The sequence below is a fragment of the Dermochelys coriacea genome, chromosome 6 (assembly GCF_009764565.3).
Source record: "Dermochelys coriacea isolate rDerCor1 chromosome 6, rDerCor1.pri.v4, whole genome shotgun sequence".
In the NCBI taxonomy this organism is placed as follows: domain Eukaryota; kingdom Metazoa; phylum Chordata; order Testudines; family Dermochelyidae; genus Dermochelys; species Dermochelys coriacea.
In genome coordinates, this window is record NC_050073.1 from 127,229,597 (window position 1) to 127,243,332 (window position 13,736).

At 49.4% G+C, this 13,736-nt stretch overlaps 1 protein-coding gene and 1 long non-coding RNA gene across 11 annotated transcripts in view; one reads left to right on the plus strand and one right to left on the minus strand.

The window, feature by feature from the left end:
* The window catches only part of FANCM (FA complementation group M), a 177,876-nt gene extending 164,865 nt beyond the window's left edge, over positions 1–13,011 (minus strand). For 5 of the 10 annotated variants that reach the window (XM_038406214.2, XM_043515940.1, XM_043515939.1 and 2 more), the window contains exons 1-4: positions 12,400–12,994; positions 7,368–7,540; positions 5,132–5,209; positions 4,222–4,380 (exon numbers count right to left, since the gene is read on the minus strand). In XM_038406214.2, the coding sequence (XP_038262142.1) occupies positions 4,222–4,380; positions 5,132–5,209; positions 7,368–7,540; positions 12,400–12,898 (909 nt within the window). In that variant the 5' untranslated portion in view covers positions 12,899–12,994. Of the gene's footprint in view, positions 1–4,221; positions 4,381–5,131; positions 5,210–7,367; positions 7,541–12,399 lie in introns of all 10 variants that reach the window. The other 5 variants (XM_043515944.1, XM_043515948.1, XM_043515946.1 and 2 more) reach the window with 3 other exon arrangements.
* Positions 4,379–7,661, plus strand: LOC122460525. The gene is made up of 2 exons (XR_006281884.1): positions 4,379–6,382; positions 6,917–7,661. It is a non-coding gene; the product is annotated as an uncharacterized LOC122460525 (long non-coding RNA).
* Positions 13,012–13,736: the final 725 nt, after the last annotated feature.

Below are 13,736 nucleotides of genomic sequence, written 5' to 3' on the forward strand. Positions count from 1 at the left end.
ACAAATTAGAGAATTGGGTCAAAAGAAATCTGATGAGGTTCAATAAGAACAAGTGCAGAGTCCTGCACTTAGGACTGAAGAATCCCATGCACCGCTACAGACTAGGGACCAAATGGCTAGGCAGCAGTTCTGCAGAAAAGGACCTGGGGTTACAGTGGACGAGAAGCTGGATAGGAGTCAGTGTGCCCTTGTTGCCAAGAAGGCCAATGGCATTTTGGGATGTATAAGTAGGGGCACTGCCAGCAGATCGAGGGACGTGATAGTTCCCCTCTATTCAACATTGGTGAGGCCTCATCTGGAGTACTGTGTCCAGTTTTGGGCCCCACACTACAAGAAGAACGTAGAAAAATTGGAAAACATCCAGCGGAGGGCAACAAAAATGATTAGGGGACTGGAACACATGACTTACGAGGAGAGGCTGAGGGAACTGGGATTGTTTAGTCTGTGGAAGAGAAGAATGAGGGGGGGATTTGATAGCTGCTTTCAACTACCTGAAAGGGGGTTCCAAAGAGGATGGATCTAGACTGTTCTCAGTGGTAGCAGATGACAGAACAAGGAATAATGGTCTCAAGTTGCAGTGGGGGAGGTTTAGGTTGGATCTTAGGAAAAAACTTTTTCTCTAGGAGGGTGGTGAAACACTGGAATGCGTTACCTAGGGAGGTGGTGGAATCTCCCTCCTTAGAAGTTTTTAAGGTCAGGCTTGACAAAGCCCTGGTTGGGATGATTTAGTTGGGGATTGGTCCTGCTTTGAGCAGGGGGCTGGAGTAGATGATCTCCTGAGGTCCCTTCCAACCCTGATATTCTATGAACTACAGAACTAGTGGGATTTTTCCAGCTTTGTTGCATTACTGCTGTAACTTGTTTTACGCTGTCCTTCACTTTCTCTGAAACTTGTGTCTTCTTTAATGTTACAGATTGTCATAAATAAAGCTTCAGATTTCATTGTGCATGTGGGTCTAACTTTTCAAGCACATTATGTGCTTAGCACGCATATACCAATATTATTTTTAAAAACCTGGACCTCTAACCTATTCTTACAGATGCTGAGAAATGCTATTTAACCTATCTATCTATCTCTCTCTCTATCTATAGATAGATATATAGATATATACACACACACACACTCTGGCCTTGCGAAGTTTTGCTCAGAACTTGTTGGGAGCTCTTAATTGGAAGGTGGACTTCAGACTTTTCTCCAAACTATTTGAAGGACAAGAATTGTTAAAAAGCATTTAAACAGTGTCAAATCAGATTTTATTTCCTTGTTGCTGTGATGTCAATCCTACTAGTTTCTTAATGGCATAGTCAGAAAATGACTTGTATAAAATAAGGTGACTTTTTAAAAAAGCTTTTCAGAACTTTCTGTTCTGCTTCAGAATCTAGTGGTGCACCTTTGCAGATCACCTTGAATCCAAAGCATATCTAGCAATGACAAAGCAAAATCATAAAACGTACAATTCTACATCTACAAGGACTAGTTAGTCTAAAAGATAAGCTGGTAACGATATTACAAAACCAAAAGGCGTTTTAATCTAGCTTTCCACCGACAAGCTACACACTCCTTGCCCAGCTTGAAAATATGGAATTAGTATGTACAAATAGTCTCGTCATGACTTTGCTACCTAGAAGCGGTCAGCCTGGAACTGCTATTCAAGGGTACAATGCAGCTAGAGGTGTAATTCCCAGCTAGGGTAGATGTGGTCATGCTAGCTTTGACTAAGCTAACTTGCTAAAAATAGTTGCAGTGGCGTGGGAGGCAGCACAGTTTAGCCACCTACGTACAATCCCATCCAAGACCCTAGGCACACACACTGGCAACTAGCCCATGCTGCCGCTCGCACCACTGCAGCTATACAGCTATTTTTAGCATGCTAGCACAATCAAAGCTAGCGTGAGAACGTCTATCCAAGATGGGAATTACACCTCCAGCTGCAGTACGCTATTCAGTGTGGGGAAGGTCTATTATGTGTCTGAAAAGTGCCTAGCACAGAGATGCCCTGATGTTACCTGGGCATCTCAGTGCTATTATAATAAAAGTCTTTAATAAGAATAGCCACAGAGGGTCACAAAATCTTGAGTGAGTTTCCCATGATTCCCACTGGATGCCCAAGATCCAAGAGTCAGAATAAACAACATAGGATGTTTTGGAAATAAACAAACAAAAACAAACAAAATGAAAAAAAAACGTCACACACACCACAAGAGGCATTTAATAAAGAGTGTCATGTGTGCATATTAAAATGTTTTCCCTCCCTTGCCCCCATCACCATGTGCACTTGAAAATGCTGCGATGGTGACTGGCCCCGGGAGGACAGAAGGAGCTCTCCCTCTTGTACACTTATCAGGGAAACCACAAACCTGTCCTCAGGGAGCGCAAAGGCCAAGGAAGGTAAGTGCCAGTGCGTGAGACATCTTGAGGGTCAGCAAGGTCATGGCTCCATCCTCTTTTGAAACAGGTGATGCACAAGTGCAATACTATCTCTCTGAAGAGATGTTGTAGTTACCTGAGCCAGTCCCCTGTGCCATCTGAGGCATTTTAACCTGCCTGTGTATTCTACAAGTAGAATGCAGGAGAAAACCAGTGCAGTACCCTTTCACTCTCCTACCTCCTTCACTGCAGCTATACTTAGTGTAGGTACAAAAGACATCTTACATTCCAAATCAAAACAAAAACCTCAAGTTCTCAGTGCCAAATCCAAAAAGGAAATTAACACATGACTGAAAGCATACTGGCACCCATTACAGAAAATAGTGTTTGGTTTACACAGATTTAATTAAACTGACACAAATTTGCGGTGGACACTTGTTTCAGTTTAGCTTAAATCTGCTCTAAATGGATTTAAATTAAACCAAAATAAGCTATGTTTAAGCTAAAATGAGTTAAGGGTTTGCACTGGTTTAAAACTTAATTTAATTAAACCAGTTTGACTGTCTCTTGGAGAGAATCTCTAAGATTAAAGATCTGAAAATAGCTCAAGGTTAAAAACTCTCTCCTAAATCTAAACATGTACAAATAAGAAAATGTTCTTCATATACTTAATAGGACTCCTCACATAGACCCTAACAAAACTTATCATTAACGTGGAAGGCAAACTACTCCAACAACATGGTGGATGATCAACTTTTAAAAAAATAAATACAACATTTGGAGAAAACATGTTACTAAATCTAGCAACTTTGAACATGTATAAACCTCATCCATTAATAAATACCTGATGATTTCTAGGAAGAGCCTCCGTTTTTAACTCAAGGAATTTGAAATTCATAGCTAGCAGACTGCTTATTTACTCATTCTATAAGAACTATTATTCTCTGTATAACTTTTCTTCACAAAGATAAAACTTCTATATAAAAACACAACAATACTACTACTTTTATTTTTCTTATTAAAACCATGAAAGGAGAAGTCCAACAAGATTCAAATTATAAATGATTACTTCCGTAATGCAGACATCTGTCTAATAGAACCTGACTGAGAACAGCCAGGCCACAGAACAGCCATCAGTTAGCAGCCACTTCTGTTCATTGCTAACCTGGACTGTATTTGAACAGATTACTTATAGGTAAAGAATACCACCTGAGCTCCTCGGTCATACAGTTTGCAATATTTTTTTTGTTAGGCAATACTTTTTAAAGAAGAAAAATCTATTTAGCAGTACACTTACAAAGCAGCTAAGAATCAAAAGTTAAATTTTTACAGGAAGGAAGACAAGCATTTGATTCAATACTCGCAGTATAGGAATAACTTTTGTGTAAATATAGCAATGAAATGGATAGCTTGAGAATTGTACCCATCATGTTAATACTCTTACACCAACCCACTTAAAATAAGCTGTCAATTTAGTTTAGGCTCAAATGTAGGTTTTGCAAGTTTCTTAATCGAGTAAGACACCATATAATGAGATTTCTATATTTTAATCCAAGTTTAATTTTAAACATTACTTCATGCTGTTGTGAAGCCAAACAAAAACTTAAAGCAAGTGTATCAGAAACATTAAGTGATACAGTAGTAACAAAAGTGAAACTGGCCACTCTGTTTTACTATCTGAACTAAACATAAGCAAAAAGCCAACAGCATAAATAATGTAAGTTAGCTTAACAGAGTACTTGTCTTAGTAGTTAGAGGCATTAACAACACAGATAAGGATTTTATTACTATTTCTAAAGTGACATGAGCTCTTTAATAGTAAAAAAAAAAAAAAAAAAAAAGTAGTAACTCACCCTGATGTAAGCGTTCTGAATTTCTGCTAGTTCTTTACCAAGTGGAACAACAAATTTTTCAACTTGTCGCTCATGAGAGTAAGGCTGAATATCCGGGGAATCTTCAGAACACAGCTCTATCTGTGCTATCAATAGGTTGGAAATAACTTCCTGTACAGCCTATGAAGAAGTCACAGGAAAAGAGTGTTTTACATAGTGTATTTTTCTTAATGTCATCTCACTGCTGTAAATCAAGTATATATGAAAGTTAACAACACAGGCCCTGTAAAACTATTTGAAATAGCAAAGAAAATTACCTGTATTGAGGGATCTGCAGACAGCAATTCATTTTTCAGCAGTCTCCACTACAACTAGGGGCCCTGATTGATCATTTCAGCCATTTTAAACATCAGACAAAACAACGTAGTCAGGAAAATGCCCTACCACATTATATACATAGCAAGTAAAACAATCATTAAAATAGCAATAAGAAAAAATATTTGAGTTAGAACTATTCTAGCACCATTTGTTAAAAACTTCTGCTATTAAAAAACTACGTCTGCATCAGCTGCCATAACCCTCCCTCACTCCACCTCATCAGGCCATTAGTCCAGTATAAACAGGTACATTAATATGAGAGGGATAATTTGTAACATTCATTATAAATGCGTTAAGAGTTTAGATCACTGAGTTTGGGAATTCCTTGTTTCCTCTGATACTATTTGGGAAAAGGTGGCATAACACATTCAGACTTGTACTGTACAGCAACATTAACAGTGCCACAGAAGCCACTTGTGCCTGACTAGGATCATGCAATTCTAATCAGCAAACTGCTGCTGCCAAGAGAGCAACACATGTGATGATCTCTCTTCTGGGGGGCTCTATTGAAGCCGCTCTAATTCTCAGTCCACTAATGCAGTACTTGACTCACCTTTGTGTCACTGCCTGGTGTGGCACTTAGAGCCAAGATTCTAAATTGGTTTGTGTATTTGCTCAGTTCTTTCACAACCTGACAAAAAAAACCCAAGAGTTACATTAATATCCTTAAAGCTTTTACTCTCAATGGTTTACATATGTGGAAAAATTAAAATTTAAAAGTTCAGAAAAGTATTCTCCACAAAGTTAGTGTCTAGCCTAGAAACAGAATCCAACAATAAATGATTGTCAATCCCCTCCCATCCCACCCCCAAAAAAACCCTTAGATTATGTGAACTGGCTTCAAGAGCCAACTCCGCATACTAGAATAGGGGTAGTCATTTTTTTTTGGTCAAGGTCTACATTTATTAGTCAAGACAGTGAACATCCAGACTCAAGAGAAAATGAACAAAATGATAATCATAAGTAAAAAAAAGATTGCGGGGTCCGTTCAAAAGCATCTGGCAGTCTGAATTTGGTCCGCGGTTTGCCTGTTGACTACCCCTGTACTAGAATTACTTGGGTGAGCACTGAAACGGATTATTACTGGATTCAGCAAGTGGATTTACAGCACACTAGCCAAATGAGCTGCCAAAAAGGAAATCTGGAAGGCCACTATGAAAGCCAGCCTTTGCAACCCGAGTACAAAACTAGTCTGAAATGATGAAGAAAATGGTATGACAAAGGAGCTGGACAAGAGGGCAAGAGCTGCATAAAACCATATGCACCCATCTGCCTTTCATTGCACAACTTGTTTTTATGGCAACTGGGAAAGAGGGAGGCTGTTCCTTTGAAGCCATTTATATTCCTGTTCCTTACCCAGATCATCTCCTAAAGTAAAATACACACTTAACATACAGGGCTACAAGCAGCCCTGGCAGCACAAGCATCTATTCTCCTATAGTACTCTGATATACTGTGACCAACAAGCAGTCTTCAGCTGTGTGGGGAAAAGTATGAGAACCACTGGAAGGGCACAGAAGAGTGCTACAAATATCAAATAGAAATTAAAAAAAAAATACAAAAAAAAGTCAACACATAGAAGAGGACAAGAGAATTAAATATACACATTAAAAAGTGATGGCAGTCATGTACAAGTACAGCAAGACAGGACAAGGAAAAAAAGCATTTTATATGCCAATTCCACAGCAAAGGTGACTAACAAAGGAAGCTGGGAACCACTACTCTGCATTAAGTAAGCTCACAAAATTCTCAATGAAATGTGAGTCTTGTTTCCCCACAACATAGGTAAACAATCACCGCAATGGTTAAAATAAAAAAAAAAAGCTACATTGGACTTTAATAGAATAAAAAAGTATGTAATCCTTTGTCAGATGCTCAGAAAGCACCACAACCTGTACACTTGCATTATTACAAAATGAAAACAAGTTACTAAAGGGTTTGAAATTCGGGAGGGCTGCAGGAAGGAGGTGGTGCAGCTATGGTGAACAAGCCTGTTCTCTGCTTTAATTCTAATAAAAATAGAAGCCTCAGCATTTTCCTTTATGTGCCATATTGTACAAGTCTGCTGTTTGTCAGTTTTCCTATGCAATGATCTAATAGGGAACCATCTAGTGCTACATCAGCTCACTGCAAATTTCTCAATACATGACTTGCTTTATAACTTTAAAAAGAAGTACTGATAGGGATTTAACCAAGACACTTCAATGCCTTTTTCACTGCATTAGACAAGACCTCAACTAAAGGGACAAAACTGGGTCATACTTGGCTCAGAATTTAGTTCAATTTAAGTAAAGTTTTTTCAGAAATGTGGTTTAATTTGCAATCTCTAAGATAGGAGACCCCAGTGGCAGCAGTTTAAATGTTTAATTCCTTGCCGATACGTGCCAGGTAGACTGCTGTATATTGTGTTCTCATAAACATACCTATGCCCTGTAGAAAAAGCCCCACCCTACAAATGCATTTTTAATTTTTTACAATCTAGGGTTTAAAAATTAAATTTCTGAAAAGAAAATGCAGTTCAATATCCAACCATACAAAATGCTTATCTCCCCATCTACTTAAGATTTCATAATACAGTTAGAACGCTCAGCATGCTTGTTGCATGCAATTTATCCATTACTTGTATCAAGGTATTGTAAGCCATAAAATAACGTTTTGTCTTTGTTGATTTCTTATCAAAATCCTCAGTTTAAAAAACTGCAGAGCAATCTACATTTGTGCTTAAATTATCTATGATTGCAAAAAGAATTGCTCACAAGATTATGCAGCTCACATTAGTCCACCATTACCTGGCAGTAGGCGTAGTTTCCAAGAGCTTTGTGGGCTTCATCAATAACCAGACATCTTATTTCTGCAGCAGGACAAGTTCCACGAGAAAGATCATTTACCATTACTTGAGGAGTAAGAAAAAAGACTCTCTTATTGTGCCAGATTTCCTTCCGATTGAGAACCTGGGTACCCCCTGGGAAAAAAAAAAAAGAGCACTATTACAGATTTAAATTAGTGGTTACCACTCAAGAGAGAAATCTTGGAGTCACTGTGGATAGTTGTCTGAAAACATCCACTCAATGTGCAGCAGTAGTAGTCAAAAAAGTGAACAGAAGGTTGAGAATCATTAAGAAAGGGATATCTCAAAAAAGATATATTGGAATTGGAATATATTCCCTCTGGGTCTCATGGCATTGGCCACTGTCAGAAGACAAAAAGAAAAGGAGTACTTGTGGCACCTTAGAGACTAACCAATTTATTTGAGCATAAGCTACAGCTCACTTCATCGGATGCATTCAGCTGTAGCTCATGAAAGCTTATGCTCAAATAAATTGGTTAGTCTCTAAGGTGCCACAAGTCCTCCTTTTCTTTTTGCGGATACAGACTAACACGGCTGCTACTCTGAAACCTGTCAGAAGACAGAATACTGGGCTAGATGAACATATGGCCTTTCTTATGTTCAACAGGGGAACATGCCTTTTTAAGTCTGGACAGTTTTATAGGCATTTCACCTGCTGAGTCACTCAAGGCCTAAGTTTATTGTAATCAGTATGAAATACTTCCCTTAAAACAATAGGACGGCCCAAAGATTCCCTGGAGTGTACAATCTCCTCTGATACAGGTGTCATAGCTCAAGCTCAAGTTTAGATCAGTGGCAGCTTGAAATAAGGAAAGTGAAAATTAGTTTGAGAATAGGGAACAGACTGTGTTATTCTAAGGTCACATCTACACTACATGATAGGGGAGAGATTCCCAGGTCACATACACATACTTGTGCTCACTCTCATCGAGCTAGCACAGGTATAAATAGTAGTATAGCTGTGGTAGCATGGGCAGTGGCACAGGCTAGCTGCCCTGAGCATAAACCCACCTGAAACCAGTGGCTACATCTTTGGCACAGCTTGTCACCGCCCATGCTGTGTCACCATTGCCCAGGCTACACTACTATTTATACTTACCTTAGTACTGACTGATCTAGCATGAGCATGCGTAAATAAGCTGGGAATCACACCTCTAACTTCACATGTAGACATACCCTGAAGATCCTCTAATCAGTGGCAAGCTACACAAAGAGGTATTACATGTTGAAGTTCATGCCCACCGTTGGCTTCAGGAAAGAAGGAAAGCTTTTAAACATGGATAATAGAGTTTTCTAGAAGTATCTAGTCCACCTTTTGGATAATAGGGTTGAGAAAAGATTACTTTGTGTATAGATTAAGCCAGTAAACATCACAGGTTTACAGTTTAGATAAGAGCTGTGGAGCATCCTGCTGAGCTGAAAACTGATACAACCTGAATTATGGTCTCCCTCCTGCTCCACTATAATTGAGAGTAGTTCATCACTAAGGCTGCGAGTCTGTCATGGAGGTCACGGATTCTGTGACTTTCCAGGACCTCCATGACTTCTGCGGCTGCTGGTGCAGCTGAGTCTGGGGGCCGGCCACTGGGGCGGCTCCTGGGCTGCCTGAGCAGCAGCTGGTGCCACTGGCTCTGGGCCATGTCATTCAGTTTCTTCAGAATTGATTTTTTTCTAAATTAAGTTTCTAGCCCATGTGGCAGCAAAGAAACTTCCAAATGTGACTTGAGCGTAAGTGAGCTGTAGCTCACGAAAGTTTATGCTCAAATAAATTTGTTAGTCTCTAAGGTGCCACAAGTCTTCTTTTTCTTTGAGCCTAACTGTTGCAGTAATGTCTGAGTCTGTAGGCAGCCTGATGCAATGATTCCCAGATATGAACTGCACAGTCTCCTGTTAATCTGATTAAAGTATCAATTTTGTGATGACATTTTAGCGCCAATATTAACTACAGATTAAGTGTTCACTTTAACTGACGAAATGAAGGTACAGAGTATTAATGAAAGAAGGAACAGCAAAGAAAAGAACAAAAGACTCAAACACAGGGGTGTAGGAGCTCCTGTTTGATGCTCAGGGTGGGGGTGGGAATGTGGAGGGTGCAAAAATCAGGGCATGGAGTGTGGGGGTGCTGGAGTCAGGGCAGGGGGCGCGGGGGGGCTGGGTATGGGGGGGTGCAGGGGTCAGGGCAGGGGGGCTGGGTATGGGGGCGTGCAGGGGTCAGGGCAGGGGGGGCTGGGCATATGGGGGGTCAGGGCAGGGGGTGCAGGGGGCTAGGTATGTGGGGGGCAGGGGGTGCAGGGGAGGCTGGGTACGTGGGGGGTGCAGGGGTCAGGGCAGGGGGTGCAGGGTACGTGGGGGGGCAGGGGTCAGGGCAGGGGGTGCAGGGGGGCTGGGTACGTGGGGGGGCAGGGGTCAGGGCAGGGGTGCAGGGATCAGGGCAGGGGGTGCAGGGGGGGCTGCGTACGTGGGGGGGCAGGGGTCAGGGCAGGGGGCGCAGGGGGGGCTGGGTACGTGGGGGGTGCAGGGGTCAGGGCAGGGGGTGCAGGGGGCTGGGTATGTGGGGGGCAGGGGTCAGGGCAGGGGTTGCAGGGGGCTGGGTATGTGGGGGGTGCAGGGGTCAGGGCAGGGGGTGCAGGGGGGCTGGGTATGTGGGGGGTCGGGTCAGGGCAGGGGGTGCAGGGGGGCTGGGTATGTGGGGGGTGCAGGGGTCAGGGCAGGGGGTGCAGGGGGGCTGGGTATGTGGGGGGGCAGCGGTCAGGGCAGAGGGTGCAGGGGGGCTGGGTATGTGGGGGGTGCAGGGGTCAGGGCAGGGGGTGCAGGGGGGCTGGGTACGTGGGGGGTGCAGGGGTCAGGGCAGGGGGTGCTGGGTACGTGGGGGGTGCAGGGGTCAGGGCAGGGGTGCAGGGGGGCTGGGTATGTGGGGGGGCAGGGGTCAGGGCAGAGGGTGCAGGGGGGGCTGGGTACGTGGGGGAGCAGGGGTCAGGGCAGGGGGTGCAGGGGGGCTGGGTACGTGGGGGGGCAGGGGTCAGGGCAGGGGTGCAGGGGGTGCAGGGATCAGGGCAGAGGGTGCAGGGGGGGCTGGGTATGTGGGGGGTGCAGGGGTCAGGGCAGGGGGTGCAGGGGGGGCTGGGTACGTGGGGGGTGCAGGGGTCAGGGCAGGGGGTGCAGGGGGGACTGGGTACGTGGGGGGCAGGGGTCAGGGCAGGGGGTGCAGGGGGGGCTGGGTATGTGGGGGGTGCAGGGGTCAGGGCAGGGGGTGCAGGGGGGCTGGGTATGTGGGGGATCAGGGGTCAGGGCAGGGGGTGCAGGGGGACTGGGTATGTGGGGGGTCGGGTCAGGGCAGGGGGTACAGGGGGGCTGGGTATGTGGGGGGCAGGGGTCAGGGCAGGGGGTGCAGGGGGGCTGGGTACGTGGGGGGTGCAGGGGTCAGGGCAGGGGGTGCAGGGGGGCTGGGTATGTGGGGGGGCAGGGGTCAGGGCAGGGGGTGCAGGGGGCTGGGTACGTGGGGGGTGCAGGGGTCAGGGCAGGGGGTGCGGGGGGAGCTGGGTACGTGGGGGGTGCAGGGGTCAGGGCAGGGGGTGCGGGGGGTGCTGGGTACGTGGGGGGTGCAGGGGTCAGGGCAGGGGGTGCGGGGCGGGCTGGGTACGTGGGGGGTGCAGGGGTCAGGGCAGGGGGTGCGGGGCGGGCTGGGTACGTGGGGGTGCAGGGGTCAGGGCAGAGGGTGCAGGGGGGGCTGGGTATGTGGGGGTGCAGGGGTCAGGGCAGGGGGTGCAGGGGGGCTGGGTACGTGGGGGGTGCAGGGGTCAGGGCAGAGGGTGCAGGGTATGTGGGGGGCAGGGGTCAGGGCAGGGGGTGCAGGGGAGGCTGGGTACGTGGGGGGTGCAGGGGTCAGGGCAGGGGGTGCAGGGGGGGCTGGGTATGTGGGGGGTGCAGGGGTCAGGGCGGGGGGGTGCAGGGGGGGCTGGGTATGTGAGGGGCAGGGGTCAGGGCAGGGGGTGCAGGGGGGCTGGGTATGTGGGGGGGCAGGGGTCAGGGCAGAGGGTGCAGGGGGGGCTGGGTATGTGGGGGTGCAGGGGTCAGGGCAGGGGGTGCAGGGGGGCTGGGTATGTGGGGGGTGCAGGGGTCACGGCAGGGGGTGCAGGGGGGCTGGGTATGTGGGGGGTGCAGGGGTCAGGGCAGGGGGTGCAGGGGGGCTGGGTACGTGGGGGGTGCAGGGGTCAGGGCAGAGGGTGCAGGGGGGCTGGGTATGTGGGGGTGCAGGGGTCAGGGCAGGGGGTGCGGGGGGTGCTGGGTATGTGGGGGTGCAGGGGTCAGGGCAGAGGGTGCAGGGGGGCTGGGTACATGGGGGGTGCAGGGGTCAGGGCAGGGGGTGCGGGGGGTGCTGGGTATGTGGGGGTGCAGGGGTCAGGGCAGGGGGTGCAGGGGGGCTGGGTATGTGGGGGTGCAGGGGTCAGGGCAGGGGGTGCGGGGGGTGCTGGGTATGTGGGGGTGCAGGGGTCAGGGCAGAGGGTGCAGGGGGGGCTGGGTACATGGGGGGTGCAGGGGTCAGGGCAGGGGGTGCAGGGGGGCTGGGTATGTGGGGGTGCAGGGGTCAGGGCAGGGGGTGCGGGGGGTGCTGGGTATGTGGGGGTGCAGGGGTCAGGGCAGAGGGTGCAGGGGGGGCTGGGTACGTGGGGGGTGCAGGGGTCAGGGCGGGGGGTGCAGGGGGGCTGGGTATGTGGGGGGTGCAGGGGTCAGGGCGGGGGGTGCAGGGGGGCTGGGTATGTGGGGGGTGCAGGGGTCAGGGCGGGGGGTGCAGGGGTCAGGGCAGGGGGGGTCAGGGCACCGCTCAGTGCTAAGCCCCGCCACCGGCCCGCCTCTGCCGACGGCTGGGTGAGGTGCATCGCTGGAGCGGCTGGCGGGGCGCGCGGGGGGGGGGGTCTCCGGGCTTCCGTGGCCGGGCGCCGAGGCCCCGGGGGGGCGGGGGGGCCCCTCCGTACCCGTCATCTCGGCCATGTGGTGCTGAGGGATGCCCATGACGCGGGCGCAGGCCTCCATCTGCTGCGCCACCAGCGGCTTGGTGGGCGCCAGGAAGAGCACCTTGGCGGAGGGGAACCAGCGGTAGAAGTTGTACAGGACCACGGCGGCGATGAAGGTCTTGCCGAGCCCGGTGGGCAGGCACACCAGCGTGTTGGCCAGCAGCGCCGCCCGCGCCATGCGCACCTGGTAGCCGCGCACCGGCCAGTTGGTGGGGTAGACCCACAGCGAGCCCGCCGCCGCGCAGAACCCGCCGCCCGCCCCCTCGCCCGGGCCCCGCTCGGCCTCGGCCGCCGCCAGCAGCACGTCATCGTCCCCCCCCGCCGCCGCCGCCGCCGCCGCCTCGGGGCCGGGCCGGGCTCGCTGGCGCCGCGCCGCTCCGCCGGGCCGAGGGTCTGAGGGTGCCCCCGGCGCGCGAGCCCCCCAGCTCTGGAACAGCGTCCTCTGCCCGCCGCCGCTCATGCTCCCAGGGACCGCCCGGCCCCTCAGTCAGCGCCCGCCAGAGCCCCCGCCGCCAGCTTGGGGCCGGCGCCTCTCCGGGAACGCTTGAAAACCTCGCCACGCTCTGAGGGCGGCCGCGTGAGCACCGGGCCCCGCCGCACGCTGGGAAGTGTAGTCATTTAGGGCCGCTCCCTGCGGCGGGAGGCACGGCCGCATGCTGGGAAATGTAGTCCTGGGGGGGCTTACCGGCAGCAGGCGCTGCGGCATGCTGGGAAATGTAGTCATGTGGGGGGGGCTTACCGCTAGCAGGCCCTGCGGCATGCTGGGAAATGTAGTCATGTGGGGGGGCTTACCGCTAGCAGGCGCTGCGGCATGCTGGGAAATGTACTCATGTGGGGGGCTTACCGCTAGCAGGCGCTGCGGCATGCTGGGAAATGTAGTCCGTTGTCTAAGAGCCTGACCAACTCCCCTAAAGGGAGGGCAAGTGCAACCCATGTGCTTGCTAAAGCCACCAGGACCCAGTGCCGCCTTCCCAAACGCTCCAGTCCCTGTGCATGTTGTTCAGGGACGCTGCGCTGGGAGACCGCCCACAGTATTGCTTCTGGACTGTCAACCATAGTACGTACCAGGCTGGAAAGTTACTAGCCATCACTTTACTCATGTCAAACTAGGCCATGGGGAACAGAACCGAACAGAAGTTATTCACCTATTTCACTGACCCGTCATGCTCCCGTTTAAAATGCTCTAATCAGGCATTTTATCAGACTGTCTCTTAAACCAATTTCCCTGATAATAACACAGTAAAGAAAGGTTTCAGAGTAGCAGCCGTGTTAGTCTGTATCCACAAAAAGAAAAGGAG